This window comes from Lycorma delicatula, chromosome 11 (genome assembly GCF_047948215.1).
Source record: "Lycorma delicatula isolate Av1 chromosome 11, ASM4794821v1, whole genome shotgun sequence".
In the NCBI taxonomy this organism is placed as follows: domain Eukaryota; kingdom Metazoa; phylum Arthropoda; class Insecta; order Hemiptera; family Fulgoridae; genus Lycorma; species Lycorma delicatula.
This window is the reverse complement of record NC_134465.1, coordinates 5346170-5360100: the sequence shown is the minus strand read 5'-3', so window position 1 is coordinate 5360100 and position 13931 is coordinate 5346170. Positions and strand designations below refer to the sequence as shown.

Sequence of the window (13931 nt, the reverse complement as noted above, 5' to 3'; positions counted from 1 at the left end):
AACTGTAAAACCAAGTTTTCGAAGAAACAACACGTTACGCGATGTTAACGCTTTGGTGTTTGCACGTCGACTGATTGGTGTGTGTGACGTTTCGCTACTACTATCACCGCTATTGTATATTAACCCCATCGGTTGGTTTTCCTTTGTAAATGCAGTCTCACCGTTATGGTTTCACCGCGGAAATTTATAAGTTTTCCGTCCTGATCGGTAAACTTTATAGCGATCTCGTCTAAGTTCTTTGTATTCACCGGTAGATATATTATATTCTTTGGCGAATCGATTATTTTGAAACCAGGCGGAACGCTTAGCGTAAATTCATGCAACACGTGTCCTTCTGATCCGTTCGTATAAGAGCCTCGTATAAGATTGCATTCGACTCGTACGGTGTTCACGTTGTTAATGGCAACCGGCTTCGATGACTCGTGCCATATATCCGCCGCTAGATTTGTTTTTTCAAACCCCAACAACGGTGCCAGACTATCTTTTGACGTCAGATCAATCAGAGCGTTGCATTTAAGTTCGCATTTTAACGTATTGTTATTCGGTCGCATAAGTAAATCTATTTGGTGTTTGTCTTTGAGTTCATCGCTCAATCGTTTAGCGATATCGTCCAACTCGTACGATCCGGTCGGAAGCGACAGTTTAATTGTTTTTTTAGGTTTCTTTGGAACGACAATAATTGTGTTGTTGATTCCCTCTTCGACATTCGGAATCGAGTTATATGTGGTTAGGTTTATCAAGGCCAATTCCCATTCACCATTAGACAAATCCAATGGTGGAAAGATCGTAGCGTTTAATAACGACGTATTTCCACTTATACAGAACATGTTTACCTGTAGACTGACGAATCACGACTGAGAAATTCGAGACATAAATGTCCACAGATAACCGTGTTTACAGTCTGCCTGCTTTTATAATTGAAATTTATAATCGCATCGGATGGAAAATAACGCACCAATTCGTTAGGTGGACGAAGATTACCGAAACTATCAAAATAGTCCACCATCCGTCTACGTTTTCTATAACATACCCAGTGTGTACCATGACCGGTACTGCGATCAAGATTAACTATCGCAGACTCGTTAGTCTTTGGTTTTTTGGGTAATGCGTCCAACATAAAGACTCCTCGAAAATCGGGTATATTTAGTTTTCTGGCGTACCATATCAGTTCTATATTCGATAGCGGTCGCACTGGTATTCCCTTTATTGGAGACGATGACAACGACGACGACGACGACGACGTCGTTGGTGTTTTTTTTTACCACCAATCCCCGAACCGGTCAAAGGGTAGGGTTTAAGGTATAATCCCTGTCCTGCAGTGCTTGCTTTTCTTTTCATCATTTCAACAAGACGTTTTATATTAGTTCTTTTTGATCGTCTTCTTCGTCTTCTTACTCTTCCACCGCCGAACTTTGCTTTCAACTTCATCGCGTTTGTAACCGCTAATGCGGTAGCCTTTTCTGCGATGCTCGAATCCTTAGCTTTAACTCTTTCCCAAGCGCTATCGGCTAATCTACGATCCGCAACCGCTCTGTTTTCGTTGTCACTGTACGTAGCGTATGCGATATCGTGTTCTTTACAAGCCGCGTCCAACTTGTTTACACCAGGGTCACCTCTCTTTAATCGTTTTTTTAAATTCGTTCCCGGTCCGCAGTACTGATAGCCCGGAATATGTAGCTCTACCGGCAATAAATCGACTCCTTTGTTTAAAACTTTACCCACAACCTTTTTGACACCTTTTAATGCCTTATCACCGATATAAGATCCTAACACACCAGCAGCTCCTGTCGTTAGAGATGTTAACAGTCCTCCGCCTCGTTTAAGACTGGCTATTCGTTTAGATCTTCTCACCTTACCCTTTCGAACAGGAGAACGTTTTGACCTCCTCACTCTTGCCATATCGGATAGACAATGAACCCATTTACAATGTTCCACCATCTTACATTGGTTCCGTGATCGGTGGTCTTATAATAACATCCTCCTTCTTCTTCGACGCATGTTTGTTTGAATCTGAGATCGGAGGGTGTATCATATTTTTGTACACATCTTCTTTCGTTGCTGAATCCGTGATCGGAGGGCGTATCATATTTTTGTTCACATCTTCATTCGTCGTATCTGTTTTTGAATTCAAGATCGGAGGGTGTATCATATCCTTCTTCATCGTATCTGTTTTTGAATCCGAGATCGGAGGGTGTATCATATTTTTATTCACGTCCTCCTTTGTTGTATCTGTGATTGGTAGACGAACCTCATTCTTAGTCAGATCCTCCTTCTCCTTATCTTCAATGCGTCTTTCTAGATCTGTGTCCGGTTGGTCTTTTTGTAACTCCACTTTAACATTATCTGAAGCTTGTTTAGACTGTTGTTTGTTTGGCACACTGACTTTGTCTAAAAGTTGCATAAAGACGTCTCGATCAACATTATGATAATTCGGATAATTAGGAAGTTCATCCTCTACATACTCCATTATCAATCTGTAAAATCTGAACAGACATTCCACAACGTATTCTTTTGTAGTTAGATCTGATGACTCTACTGGTGTTCTAGCGTTGGTAACAACACTTCCTTTCACATCTACTATTCCATCTTTCCTAAACAAACACCTATCATCGATATCTTTTTTTACACGAAACTCCTTTTGATCAACATACCACCTTGTGACAAGATCCTTTGCTCTTATCGCCTCACCAGAATTCATCAGGACGCTTCCTTTCATATCAATAATATTCTTTTCACCAAACAGGTTGTTATATAAATATTTAAGGTTTACGGCATCGCTTTTTTCGATAGGTTCACCAACATCACACAAACGCTTATTTGAAAAGGAAATTTCGTTGTTGTTGTTGTTGTTGTTGATTGAAGGTATGTATCGATTTACCAAATCGCTTTGCTTTACGTAAATCTTGTTCGTAAAACCGAAAGTGGTAGCATCATCATCCTCTATCGGACATCCCACGTTGCACAACCTCCGTTTTCTAATATTGTAATTTCCATCGGTGGTTTTATCAAACGTTTCGATAACCCGCGTAGGTGGTGGTCTGTTACCGAACGCTCCTCCACGAAAACGTCCGAACTTGTCGATACTCATCTTTAGACTGATTAAAATAAAATGTTTCCTCTACCCTCTTTTATGTATCCACTTTCTTGCAATTCTTCTACAATGGACACGATTTCGTTATTATGACCGGTATGACCCGCACGTTTCGAAGCCAATAAAAGTCGCAGTCTATCGCACAGTTCATTCGGATCGTCCCAGTAAACGTAATCCGGTCTAACCGTTTTCTTCGCTCTCATCAACAGGCCCGATCCGGTTATTGGACTTTCGTCGTCATGACCGCTTTCCGACGAAAGATGCGTACGAGGAAACAGTCTTTTGATAATATTCTTGTACTTTAACGATCGACTGGAAATTATGCGACCGGTATTTTGACTTTTATGCGCCTCAGTAGTTTCTAATATTTTCTTATAGTTATTTAAATCTTTGGTTGTATAATCTACAGGCTCATTCAAAAAAATCAATTGATATAAACCTTTGGAACCGCTATACGTCTTGTTGTCGATAACTATTTTATTTCCTTTGAACTGGAGTGGTTTTGTTCCGATCATCCATTGATCGTCAATGTTTTTAACTCCGTAGACGTTGTCTATTTTTTTACCTTTATCCGTTACGGTAAGATCCAAGAAATGTTTTGCACGAAACCCCATCGTTTTCGGTGTCGACGGGTCTACAGGTTTCACGAACTGTTTTTCCGACGTCGGTGTTTTAAAGAGTCTTCTCATAACTGTCGGTGTCTCTTCCACCACCTTTTCCTTTTTTTCAACCACTCCATTTGCATTCTCTTCTTGTTCTTTTTTAACATCGTACTTTTGTTTAAACGATTGATTAAGTTCTCGGAGCGGTTCGACAATAGGCTTAAATTGCTTTTCAATAACTTGTTCCGATTCCGTTATTCCTTGCGTAATAGCGCGATGTTTTCGTTTAATCGAATCTCGTATTCTATCGATTTCCATTACCAACTTCGCAGACGACGACAACGAGGATGGCATATCGACCTCGTTCTTGTTCGACATCGTGGTTACGAATGATCGGAAAACAGTTGATCACATCACCATCCTAGTTCCACCGATCTAAAGAACACTGCATGTTTTTTGGTTCTGCGTAGGAAACGTATAACATCGATTAACGAAACATTCATTCTCACCGGACGACGATTGGTATTGCACAATTCGCGGTAATAATGTGTCACACCCTGATCGATAGACGGTATCATGAGTTTCGTGCATGTGTCTTTAAAGACGATTGCTCTTTTTACATTTCCAACCCACAGCGGAATATCCACAACGGTTGAGTGATCGCGTTGTGGTACCTTTGTCAAGTACCGTGTGGAAAGTCGTCTGATCGGATGACGGTCACCTTCCGAATGTAAATGCAACAGATAGCTATTCAACAACCAAAATTCGTCCGGTTTCGCTCCTGCATATTCGCACCACTTTCGCAGTAGGTCTTCGTTTTGGATTTCAAACAGTTCGCGTTGTTCGTTGTACTTCAATCCGAACGAATCTGCGTATAATCGCAACGTAGGTAGCGCTTCGTTTAGAAATTCGCCAGAAAAGAGCGCCTGCGCCCTGTTGTTTACGATGTCAAACGGTAATCCTCCTCGTCTTATCGGTAATGTTTCCGGTACTTGGTCGGTAAATTGTACTCCGTAAGCCGTGTCCACAAAACATTTTCTACCGTATGATAACGCTAAGCGGTACAACGTCTTGGACGATCTTATCGGAATAGTTCGTTCCGTGATCACTATACAGCATCTCGCTCCTTCTAGGCGACTACCGTATTCCAACATGTGCATGTAAACGTTTGTATAGTCCATAGACGCATGACGGTTTCGAAGTTCCAATAAAGGCTTTTTGTACACGAGCGGAGAGGGTCTAAATCTTGAAATAAAATTCCATCCGTGTCGGACTGTTGTGTTGAACATGTTTTTATCGTAAATCACCAGTTCGATAGGCATCTCGTACTTGTCACATTCTTCTAAAAATTTTAACCATATACGCTTATTGAAAATCTTACCTTCGCTAGTAATCATCAACAGTACGACCAACGGATAGTCACGATTCATTCTTTTTACATGTCGCCAACAACGTCGGTCTTTATTTTCACAGTAATTCACTTTGCGACAAACGTAATTGCCGCAAAACTTCTGACGGGCGCTAAAATATTTGGAACACAAGTTGTTTTGCGGCTTTTGTCTAAAATGTTTCGCGTTAGCGTACGGTATACAGTCCTCGTAAGTGTGTATGCTTGCCATTGTTACCGACTATCAACTGATCTCTTTTACAAAAACATCAAAGCCTACTCTATACCGTCCACCGTTGATATCACTCTCCTTATCCATAACCAAAAATCCATGTCGTTTTCCCCATGCAACACCGCACAGACTTTTAAACCGATCGAATTTCATATCGGTATTTACATGATCTTGATATATGTGATGTAAGTTGAGGTCATCTTGTTTGAATATAAGAAGCAGATTTGCGTTGTCCCGTACAAGGTGCTTCCCGGCATTGGAATATGTCTGTGTCAAATAAAAGCTATCGATGTTGTTGTGACGTCCCATTGCAAAGTATTTGCGAATATTATGTTGCTTTTCGCAAGCTACATCGTCGAAAATCATTATCGAGTTCGGTTCCGCTTCGTCAGGTGCCATTACATGATCGTTTTCAGAATAGGCAAAATAGCCGATCTCCGGAACACCGGTCATGACATGTTCTAGAAACTTATATTTCGGTTGGTACAGCGATTTGGAAAACACATAAATATTTCTGAATCGTAAACCGACCGGTGAGAACAGCAAGTTGAATAGGACATTTGTTTTTCCGCAATTAGACGGTCCGCAGATAATACATCTGATTGTATTCGGTAGAAGAGGTCCATGACGAGACCTTTTTCCCTCTCCACACCCGGCTCCTGTATAATCGTCGAAGTTTTCTAGCGTGATATTACCGACCTGTTGACGTTCCAACTTCATGTTTATGACTGATCGATTCACTACACCAAATCCGCCTTATGTATCCAACTGTTGTGTTTTCCATCAAATCCTTGCCACTTTACAAATAGCCTATCGCCTTTTCTTCGTAAGACTTTCTCGACTAAATACACATTATTTGTAACGTTAGTTTTAGTGAGCTCTTCAGCGTAAAATTTACCGCTCACCACCTCACCGTGAACATCGATCAACGTGTAAGTACACGGACGCGTATTATCATGTACCTTATGTACGATAAATATTTCATTCGTCCAATTCGGTAGATATCCTTTGGCGAATGTCTTTTTAAATTTGCTTATACGCACTCGGTCGCCGACATTGTATTTCGGTAAAGTAGGTTTTCGATAGAGTACCGTATTTAACCGCTGTAAAACAGCGGCTTGGTTTCGCTTATTTACATCTTTCGGTTTCATTCCGATAGTGCGGTGACTGGTGTTGTTGTATTTTGCGATCAATTTCGGTAGTAATTCTAACCACCTGTAGGTTCCTTGTTCGGTAAATTTTGTCCACATCATCGTTTTCAGTGTTCGATTAAATCGTTCGACTATCGACGCTTTTTTATCCGAATGTGTGGAATAGTGATTTATATTGTACGACTGTAAGAGTCGTTTAACCGACGGATTGTAGAACTCTTTACCCAAATCGGTTTGAAAATGTCGCATCTTGTGTTTATCCAATATGGGTTTGAGGGCTTTAGCGATCTCCGTACCAGTTTTGGTTTTAATCGGTACGGCAAATGCTAGTTTAGAAAAACAATTTATCATCGTCAGTATGTAACGATAACCTTTGTTCGATTTAGCATACGGTATCATCTCAACAAGGTCAGCTTGATATAGGTCTGAAATACCTTTAAGTTCAACGCGTCTTGTGGGGTAGTTTCGACGCGCCTGTCGATGGAGCTCTTTAGCTATTGACGTCTTGACGTTCATTGTTGTACTGTGACCGTATTTCGTGTGTGTGTGTGTATTTGGATAGGAATAGGAAGAAAAAAAAGAATCTTTATTTCTTTATTTTTTTTTACCCACCTCACCACTCTTATATCCCGGCCTTGGCACCGGCCGTTTCGATAAAATAGTTAAATCATTAATTGATTTACAATACTGTAAATCAGTTAATAATTTATTCTCAAGTATCGAATCGGGGGGTTTAGGGTGGTCCTGAAAAGGACCGTTTTAAATTTATAGATGTGTTTTTTTTTCTTAATAAAATTTACAAGAAGTTTTATGTGTTTGGTGGTTATCAAATTGTTCCCACATATTTACACATACACCACAATCTACGCATCTTACTCGTAGACCATCACCTTCATAAATAAAGCCTAATAAGGCTAGTTTTTTAGGCGATTGAATTGGTACAGTAGATAATTTACTTGACCACTTTGGAACAAAAATCTTTTTATTACCGATTCTTGTAATAGTGTAAAAAGTATTAAGTCTAAAAAACACATCCATTGTAAATACTAGTTGGAACAACAGTGATAAAAATTATTAAAACTGATCAAGGAAAAAATATTTAAAAAATATTATTTTAAAGATCAAGGAAAAAATAGTAAAAAAATATGATCAAGGAAAAAATATTAAAAAAATATTATTTTAAAGAACAAGGAAAAAATAGTAAAAAAATATATTTTAAAGAACAAGGAAAAAAAATACTAAAATAATATTATTTTAAAATAATATCAAGAACAAGGAAAATAATATTATTTTCCTTGTTATTGCGTTTTAATAATTGCATAAATTATATACGATAAAAAAACTGCAGACGGAAATTGATAATGAGTTTAACATATAATATACAAGTGCTTTTAACGGAAACGCCTACAGAGATAAAAAGTTTACATTATTGAAGTAATTGTTATGTATAGCATTCGCTGTTAAAACTTCACTTGGATAAGATGGAGAACATACGAGAAATATCTTCTGCAAGAGCCGCATTTAATCATGCCTGTGTGAGGCTCCTTAGAAACACGGATGACGCTGAAGAGGTATACTTCGCGTGTCTAGATATTATTAATTCTGCAAACAGAATAAAAAGGAGGTGTTTTAGAATAATTAGAGAGATGGAGGAAGATACACCGCTACCGTCACCAGCGTCTCCTTCACCATCATCTCATCAGTCAACACCGCAACCGTCACCAGCGTCTCCACCACCATCACCTCAACAAAGACGACCAGTAATTAGACGCGCACCAGCAATACTAACATTGCCAAGACGACCGCCTTCAGCGTCTCCACCAAGACATCAACCTACAGCGTCTCCACCAAGACATCAACCTACAGCGTCTCTACCAAGACGACCACACATAAGCACAATATCAGCAATACTGTCATTACCTTCAACGTCATCGTCGTCAGAAGCACACCTTCCGTCGTTTACAGAACAAGAAAGTCTGCAATCCGTCGCTGGATCAGTTGTTGACAACTTAAACAGATGCCCGGTCTGTTTATCAGAACCGGTATCTGTTCAGGTTGAAGGATGCAACCATAGATACTGCGACGGGTGTGCAGGCATGCTGATCGTAAACGATGGAAGGTGTGCCCTCTGTCGGCGTGAAATATCTTCATACTGTGGAATTGAAAGGTATGTAATATTTTTAAATTATGTATTTTTTTTTTACATTAGGTATTGATTGGGTATGGTGGGGATTGAATAGGGTGGAGGGGGTATAGTAATTAAAACAGCATTTACAATCGAGTACCAAGTGAGTTAGTTATTCAAAATGCCATCAGCATCATCTCTAGTTTACATGTCGTGGGTGGTGATACTAAAACAGTCTATAACATCACAACCCTCAAAAGAGGAGATGATACTTTTGAAACATATGTTTCATAATTCACAAGATCACCATATGCGTATTAGTTTGTGGGTTACAGTAGATAATTTCTTCGGGTTATTCACCGAATATCTTCCAATAGATACCATTTTATATTTATTTTTACGTGGGGTAAATATAGTACATTTGAGTGATGTGTGTCCATATGTGAACAGTCCATTCGGTTATGTTTCAAACATAACGTATGCTAGTTTACATTTGACCACACATCTTAGTAAAATGGATTATATTAATCACGAGTTTAAATTACAAAATGGATCTACTGTTAATATAACGGTACGCAACTGGTGGAAGGATGATTCCATCAGCGATGGATGGTGCTACTAGTAAGTACATTAAGTTATAATTCTAGATTAAGGTTGTTTTTTTCAAATAGAATCTTGGAAAATTTACGTTTTCTATTTAGGGTGTCACAATCACGACCTGGTGCAGCAGTTTTCTTCAAAGAAGATTACTATCGATTATTAATTGAATTTCGGCGTAACAATACTAGAGTATTAACCAAATTTATTTTAAATTTTTTTTTATCAAGAAACACCACAATGGAATTTAAAGTATTAATGCTCAGAAGTTTAATGAGGAGGTATGTAGGGTTTTTTTACTTAAGAAAAAAATAACACATAATATAATACAATAATTTATTTTTAGTTACTTTTTTTTAGTTATAATAATACATAATAGTTTTTTAAAGAAAGGCAATATATATCCGCATAATAAAAAAAATTAACAATAGTCATGGTCGTGGGCTATTAGGGTTTCGTTTACGGTTCTTGGTCTACAATAGTCATGATCGTGGGCTATGAGCACTTCGTTTACGGTTCTTGGCCTTTTTTGGGGAGTGTTGTCGTCATTGTTGGGTGGGAGTTTACGTTTTTTTTTGTTTATACTGTAATGTCCGTATGGAACTGTGTTGATTTTATTTTCTAATATGTAACGTTTATCGTCGTAAGGTGAAAGCGATTTCTTTGACTTGTTAATGGAAAAAATATTGTGCAAAGTGCTTATGATTCCGTACGCGCTTGTATACGTAACGGAATCATTAAAAAGACTTTTTTTGTACAGATCGTGTCTAAGATCCTTTGCAATGGATACTCTAGGAATACCCTTTGCTACATTCTTCTCTTTCTTGTCGAATTCGAGAATGCTATACATCTTAGCACGAAGTCCGACAAATTCACGAATAGCTTTTCCATTCATTTCGTCTTTGAATTTACCAAGTCGTTTCTTATTGGTATTACTAAAACATGCGTGATCGCGAGGGTAATCTGAAGTATCGAACCGATCGATATCGTGAAGAATATCGTTGTAAACGTTATCGGTCACGATATGATACATCAGACTATCCGTATCGGTCATTAGAAGATTTATATTATGACCGTACTTTTCCACCATGTAGTCATAGTGGAATTCGTACATGATCATTTTGCTAATGTCCAATACGGTAAATCCGATGTAGATCGGACGATTGAGAAATATCTCCGTTTTCTTCAGACTTACCCCAACGACATCCTTGTTATAGATGTACCAAGCCTTAACTCTCGGTTTTGCAATCACCTTATCCAATTTACGTTCGTTAGTGACCAGTTGGAAGTCTATTCTGTTTCGTACGTTTTCTAAGGACTTGCCATACACCGCGTTGTTCATCAACTTAAAAAAGTCCTTTTCAAAACTGTTTCGTGCTTGTGCACGCTTTTCAGTATTGAAGTCGATGTACGGTTTCAACCAAGGCGACTGGGAGAATTCCAGAACTCTGTGAATATTTTTCACTTTCAGTCCTAGTCGAGTGTACAACTTTAGGTTTCTGTAATGTAAAACGTAATTTTGTTTGTCGTACAATGTAGTCAATAATTTCTTTACGGGACATCTCTTTATGTCCTTCAAATAGGGGGACAGCATATCATCGGTTGGTACTAACCGTTCTGGTGCGAGAGGGTAATCCTTGTGACGATCGTGCAATTCTTGTGGATACTCAAGATCCACTTCTAAGATGTAGCCCTTTTCACTACGATCGCAAACGCTGTTAATATCGAGATTGTCAATCTCTTCAGTACTCAACCACCTAAAATTAGCGTGTGGCAAGGGCTCAACCATGGCTGTCCCGTAAAGGTTGTTGCAATCGTAATATTGAACCCAGGATGTGGGTTCGGATGGGTCATACTGATCTGGAATGTTTGGATTGTTCGCCTTGGCGTGTCTGGTTGAAATCATGGCTACACCGCCTCGTGTTCCTTTTTCGACAAACAGATGCATATCTATGTCGGTCAACAGTTCCAATTTTTGTCGGGTAAATTTTAACATGGCATTCCACGTGAAATGGGGGGTGGAGTAAAAGTGACAGGGGTCCAAACCGTAATATTGCATAGACGTACTTCGGAAATTTTCAAAGACGTCTGCCAACAATAATACGTCGCTAAGAAGATAAAGATCGTGGTAATCGCCTAACGTATTGCAGTCAAACGATTCCCACACGTTTTGAGCGTGAACGTAATCATCGTCCGTTATGTTCTCTCTTCTTAGCGTACTGTAGAATGCCGTCTGCGGTGGAAGTTGGGTTTCGAAAAACTTGTTTATATGGGTCATGTACTCGTACGGGTAAACGCCTTTACGGATTAAACAATCTCTTTTCTCGGGTAGCGGGTAACAGTTTGTGAGACGTTTAAATACGGTGTCTTTGTCCTGACAATCTTTTACAAGATTTTCCACAAGTTTTTCGAGCGACGACGAAAGAAATTGTAAAGAGTCCAAGAACCTCAACGAACCGACGGACAGTGACTGTAATCGCTCGGACGTGTTGGCGATACAGTTTATTTTTACATCGTCCTTATATTTTCCCAGAGCTTGAACTATATGATGACTATCGTAACCGCGGAGGTTATGAAAAAATACCGGAATATGCTCGGTGCGCTTACAATTTAAATTGCACTCGTTATGACATGCACCGAGAAACCGTCCTGTGGTATGCGAGTGATGACGTACACGATCGTCGTTCAACTCACAATGACAAAGAAAACACTCGGTAGCCCTTTGAAATGTTTCAGTGTCTTCGGGAGTCATCACCATCGGTTTTTCGGTAATCATAATTTTGTGCAATCTATCGGCGTGACCGAGCAATTCATCCAGCATCTTTTCAACGATATTTTCACCATCGGTTCTCGCTCGGTAGACTACAGGACCTTCACAAATCTCCCCTTCCTCGTCGACGATTACATAGGCGTAACCGGACGGAAGATGATGGGCTACCTTATCGGAAAAACTAGTGTTGGGTTTAGGGGTGGCAGTGTCCATCGGATGTACGAATGATTCAAAGTCTGCATACACCGTATACGGAACGCGTAGTGTGGACGAGTAGTCCCTGAACTTCATCACGCATTCCTTTTCTTTAGCGGGATCGGGTACTCTTATCCTTTGTGCACCGTGTCGCTTACACTCGATCAAATGTTGGTTTAGGTTTTGTGTAGCGACATGTGGGTCTGATGAACTGAAACGGTGCAAACAGTAAGGGCAATATTGACTGCTGCAGTGATGTTTTGTAAGACCTGAAAGGAGACGAGATAGCCCATTTTTACCTGGTTTGGTATTTATAAGGCAGTAGTGAAATTTATCTCTCGTCTCCCCTGCAAGCAGCAATAGGTGTATGCAGTGGGTACGATCGCGGTTTTCGGTAACACGTACCGGGTACACGCGATCGTTATCTTCCTCATAGCCGTAGACATTGATGCTTATTGTGTGGTTCAACACCTCGAAGCGATCAATGTCTTTTACCTTTACTGGATATGATATCCCGTTCATGTTAATTTCATGTTCAAAGCGTGCATACCAACTCTGACGATAGTTCCGACCTGGTTGGTCATGCAGGTATGCTAGTACGGACCATAGGAAACATTTTTCATCATGCGGATTTTTTACATTAACTATTGCCTCTCTTTTTACAAGTTTTTTTGGTGTTTTTATAAATGAACTAGAGGCGCCATATAACGGACGGTAACGGATAATATTTAAATCAATATAAATTATTTTATTCATTACCCATCCGCTGCCGTTGTTGATGAATTTGGTCAGTGTCTCTATAATTTTCTCCACTGATTCTATCCATGATTCTTCAACAACGTCGGTGTTATCATCTAAATTTATCACCGTTCTAGTTTTTCCATGCAGATACAAATTGGTATATGTAGTTTCTACTCCGTCTTCGAGATGTGTCCGCTTCATCAATTCAACATTTGCTGCAACGTACCTGTAGAAACAGAATAATTTTAGTACATATTGACTACTATTTTTTTTAAAGATAAAAACAGTACATTTAACGTTTTTTTAAATTACCATTTTATGTTGCCATCAAAGCGTCTGCCTTCTTCCTTCAAACAGTTCAGGATGCTCTTCTGATACCGTAGAAGGGTTGAAAGGAGATACATCTCCTCAGAGTCAGACAAGTCCCATCGAAGACGGATGACGTTGTTATTTATTGCTTGGATAACTACCGGTGATACCATTTCAATTTTTTTTTGTAATATCTGAAACAAATTAAAATAACATATATCATAACATTAGTTTTTTTTAAAAATGGTAATTGTTTTTTTTTGTGTGTTTCAGACAGTAACAGAAGAAGAAGATATAAATTATAAAATTTATAAAATCATATTTTATTTGTATATATTTTTTTAAAATTATATTATTAATTATATTCTTTATGTCATTTATTTTATTTCATTTAATATTACCTTAGTCTTATTACATAAAATAACTTACCTAGTTGCTTAAGGTGATGAAAAAACTACACTTAATAGTCTTTTTAAGTTTACAATAATACCGTGTTCACTGATCACAAATCGGTAAATGAATGAAACAATTTTACAAAGAGATGGAGGTATATATATTGCATCGACCAATTGCGTCAGTCACACACACACACACACACACACACACATGTGTGAATGTGTGTGTGCAGATACAATCGGATTTAACCAGTTGATAAAGGAAAAAAATAAGAATTTATTTCTGTTTTCCTGTTCATAAGGAAAATGCGACTGTTTTCCTGTTCAAGAGAGTCA

General features: G+C 38.8%; 2 protein-coding genes across 2 annotated transcripts; one reads left to right on the top strand and one right to left on the bottom strand.

Moving 5' to 3' along the window:
- Positions 1–8109: 8109 nt before the first annotated feature.
- On the top strand, positions 8110–9500 carry LOC142332446 (uncharacterized). Its single transcript, XM_075378889.1, has 2 exons — positions 8110–8630; positions 9290–9500. Exons 1-2 carry the CDS (start codon positions 8110–8112, stop codon positions 9498–9500), a joined length of 732 nt encoding a protein of 243 aa, XP_075235004.1.
- Positions 9501–9604: 104 nt separating this feature from the next.
- Positions 9605–13313, bottom strand: LOC142332275 (uncharacterized). The gene is made up of 2 exons (XM_075378605.1): positions 13204–13313; positions 9605–13117 (listed from the first exon to the last, which is right to left on the bottom strand). The coding sequence occupies exons 1-2, from the start codon at positions 13293–13295 to the stop codon at positions 9607–9609; spliced, it is 3603 nt and encodes a 1200-aa protein (XP_075234720.1). The 5' UTR covers positions 13296–13313; the 3' UTR covers positions 9605–9606.
- Between the last annotated feature and the right edge of the window lie 618 nt (positions 13314–13931).

What these genes read in the sequence shown, in the direction of transcription:
- LOC142332446 (XM_075378889.1), top strand. Translation starts at nt 8,110, where the DNA reads ATGGAGGAAGATACACCGCTACCGTCACCAGCGTCTCCTTCACCATCA. An exon ending in TCATACTGTGGAATTGAAAG is followed by an intron (nt 8,631 to 9,289) that starts GTATGTAATATT and finishes TTTTCTATTTAG; the next exon opens with GGTGTCACAATCACGACCTG.
- LOC142332275 (XM_075378605.1), bottom strand. Translation starts at nt 13,295, where the DNA reads ATGTATCTCCTTTCAACCCTTCTACGGTATCAGAAGAGCATCCTGAAC. An exon ending in TTTGATGGCAACATAAAATG is followed by an intron (nt 13,118 to 13,203) that starts GTAATTTAAAAA and finishes CTGTTTCTACAG; the next exon opens with GTACGTTGCAGCAAATGTTG.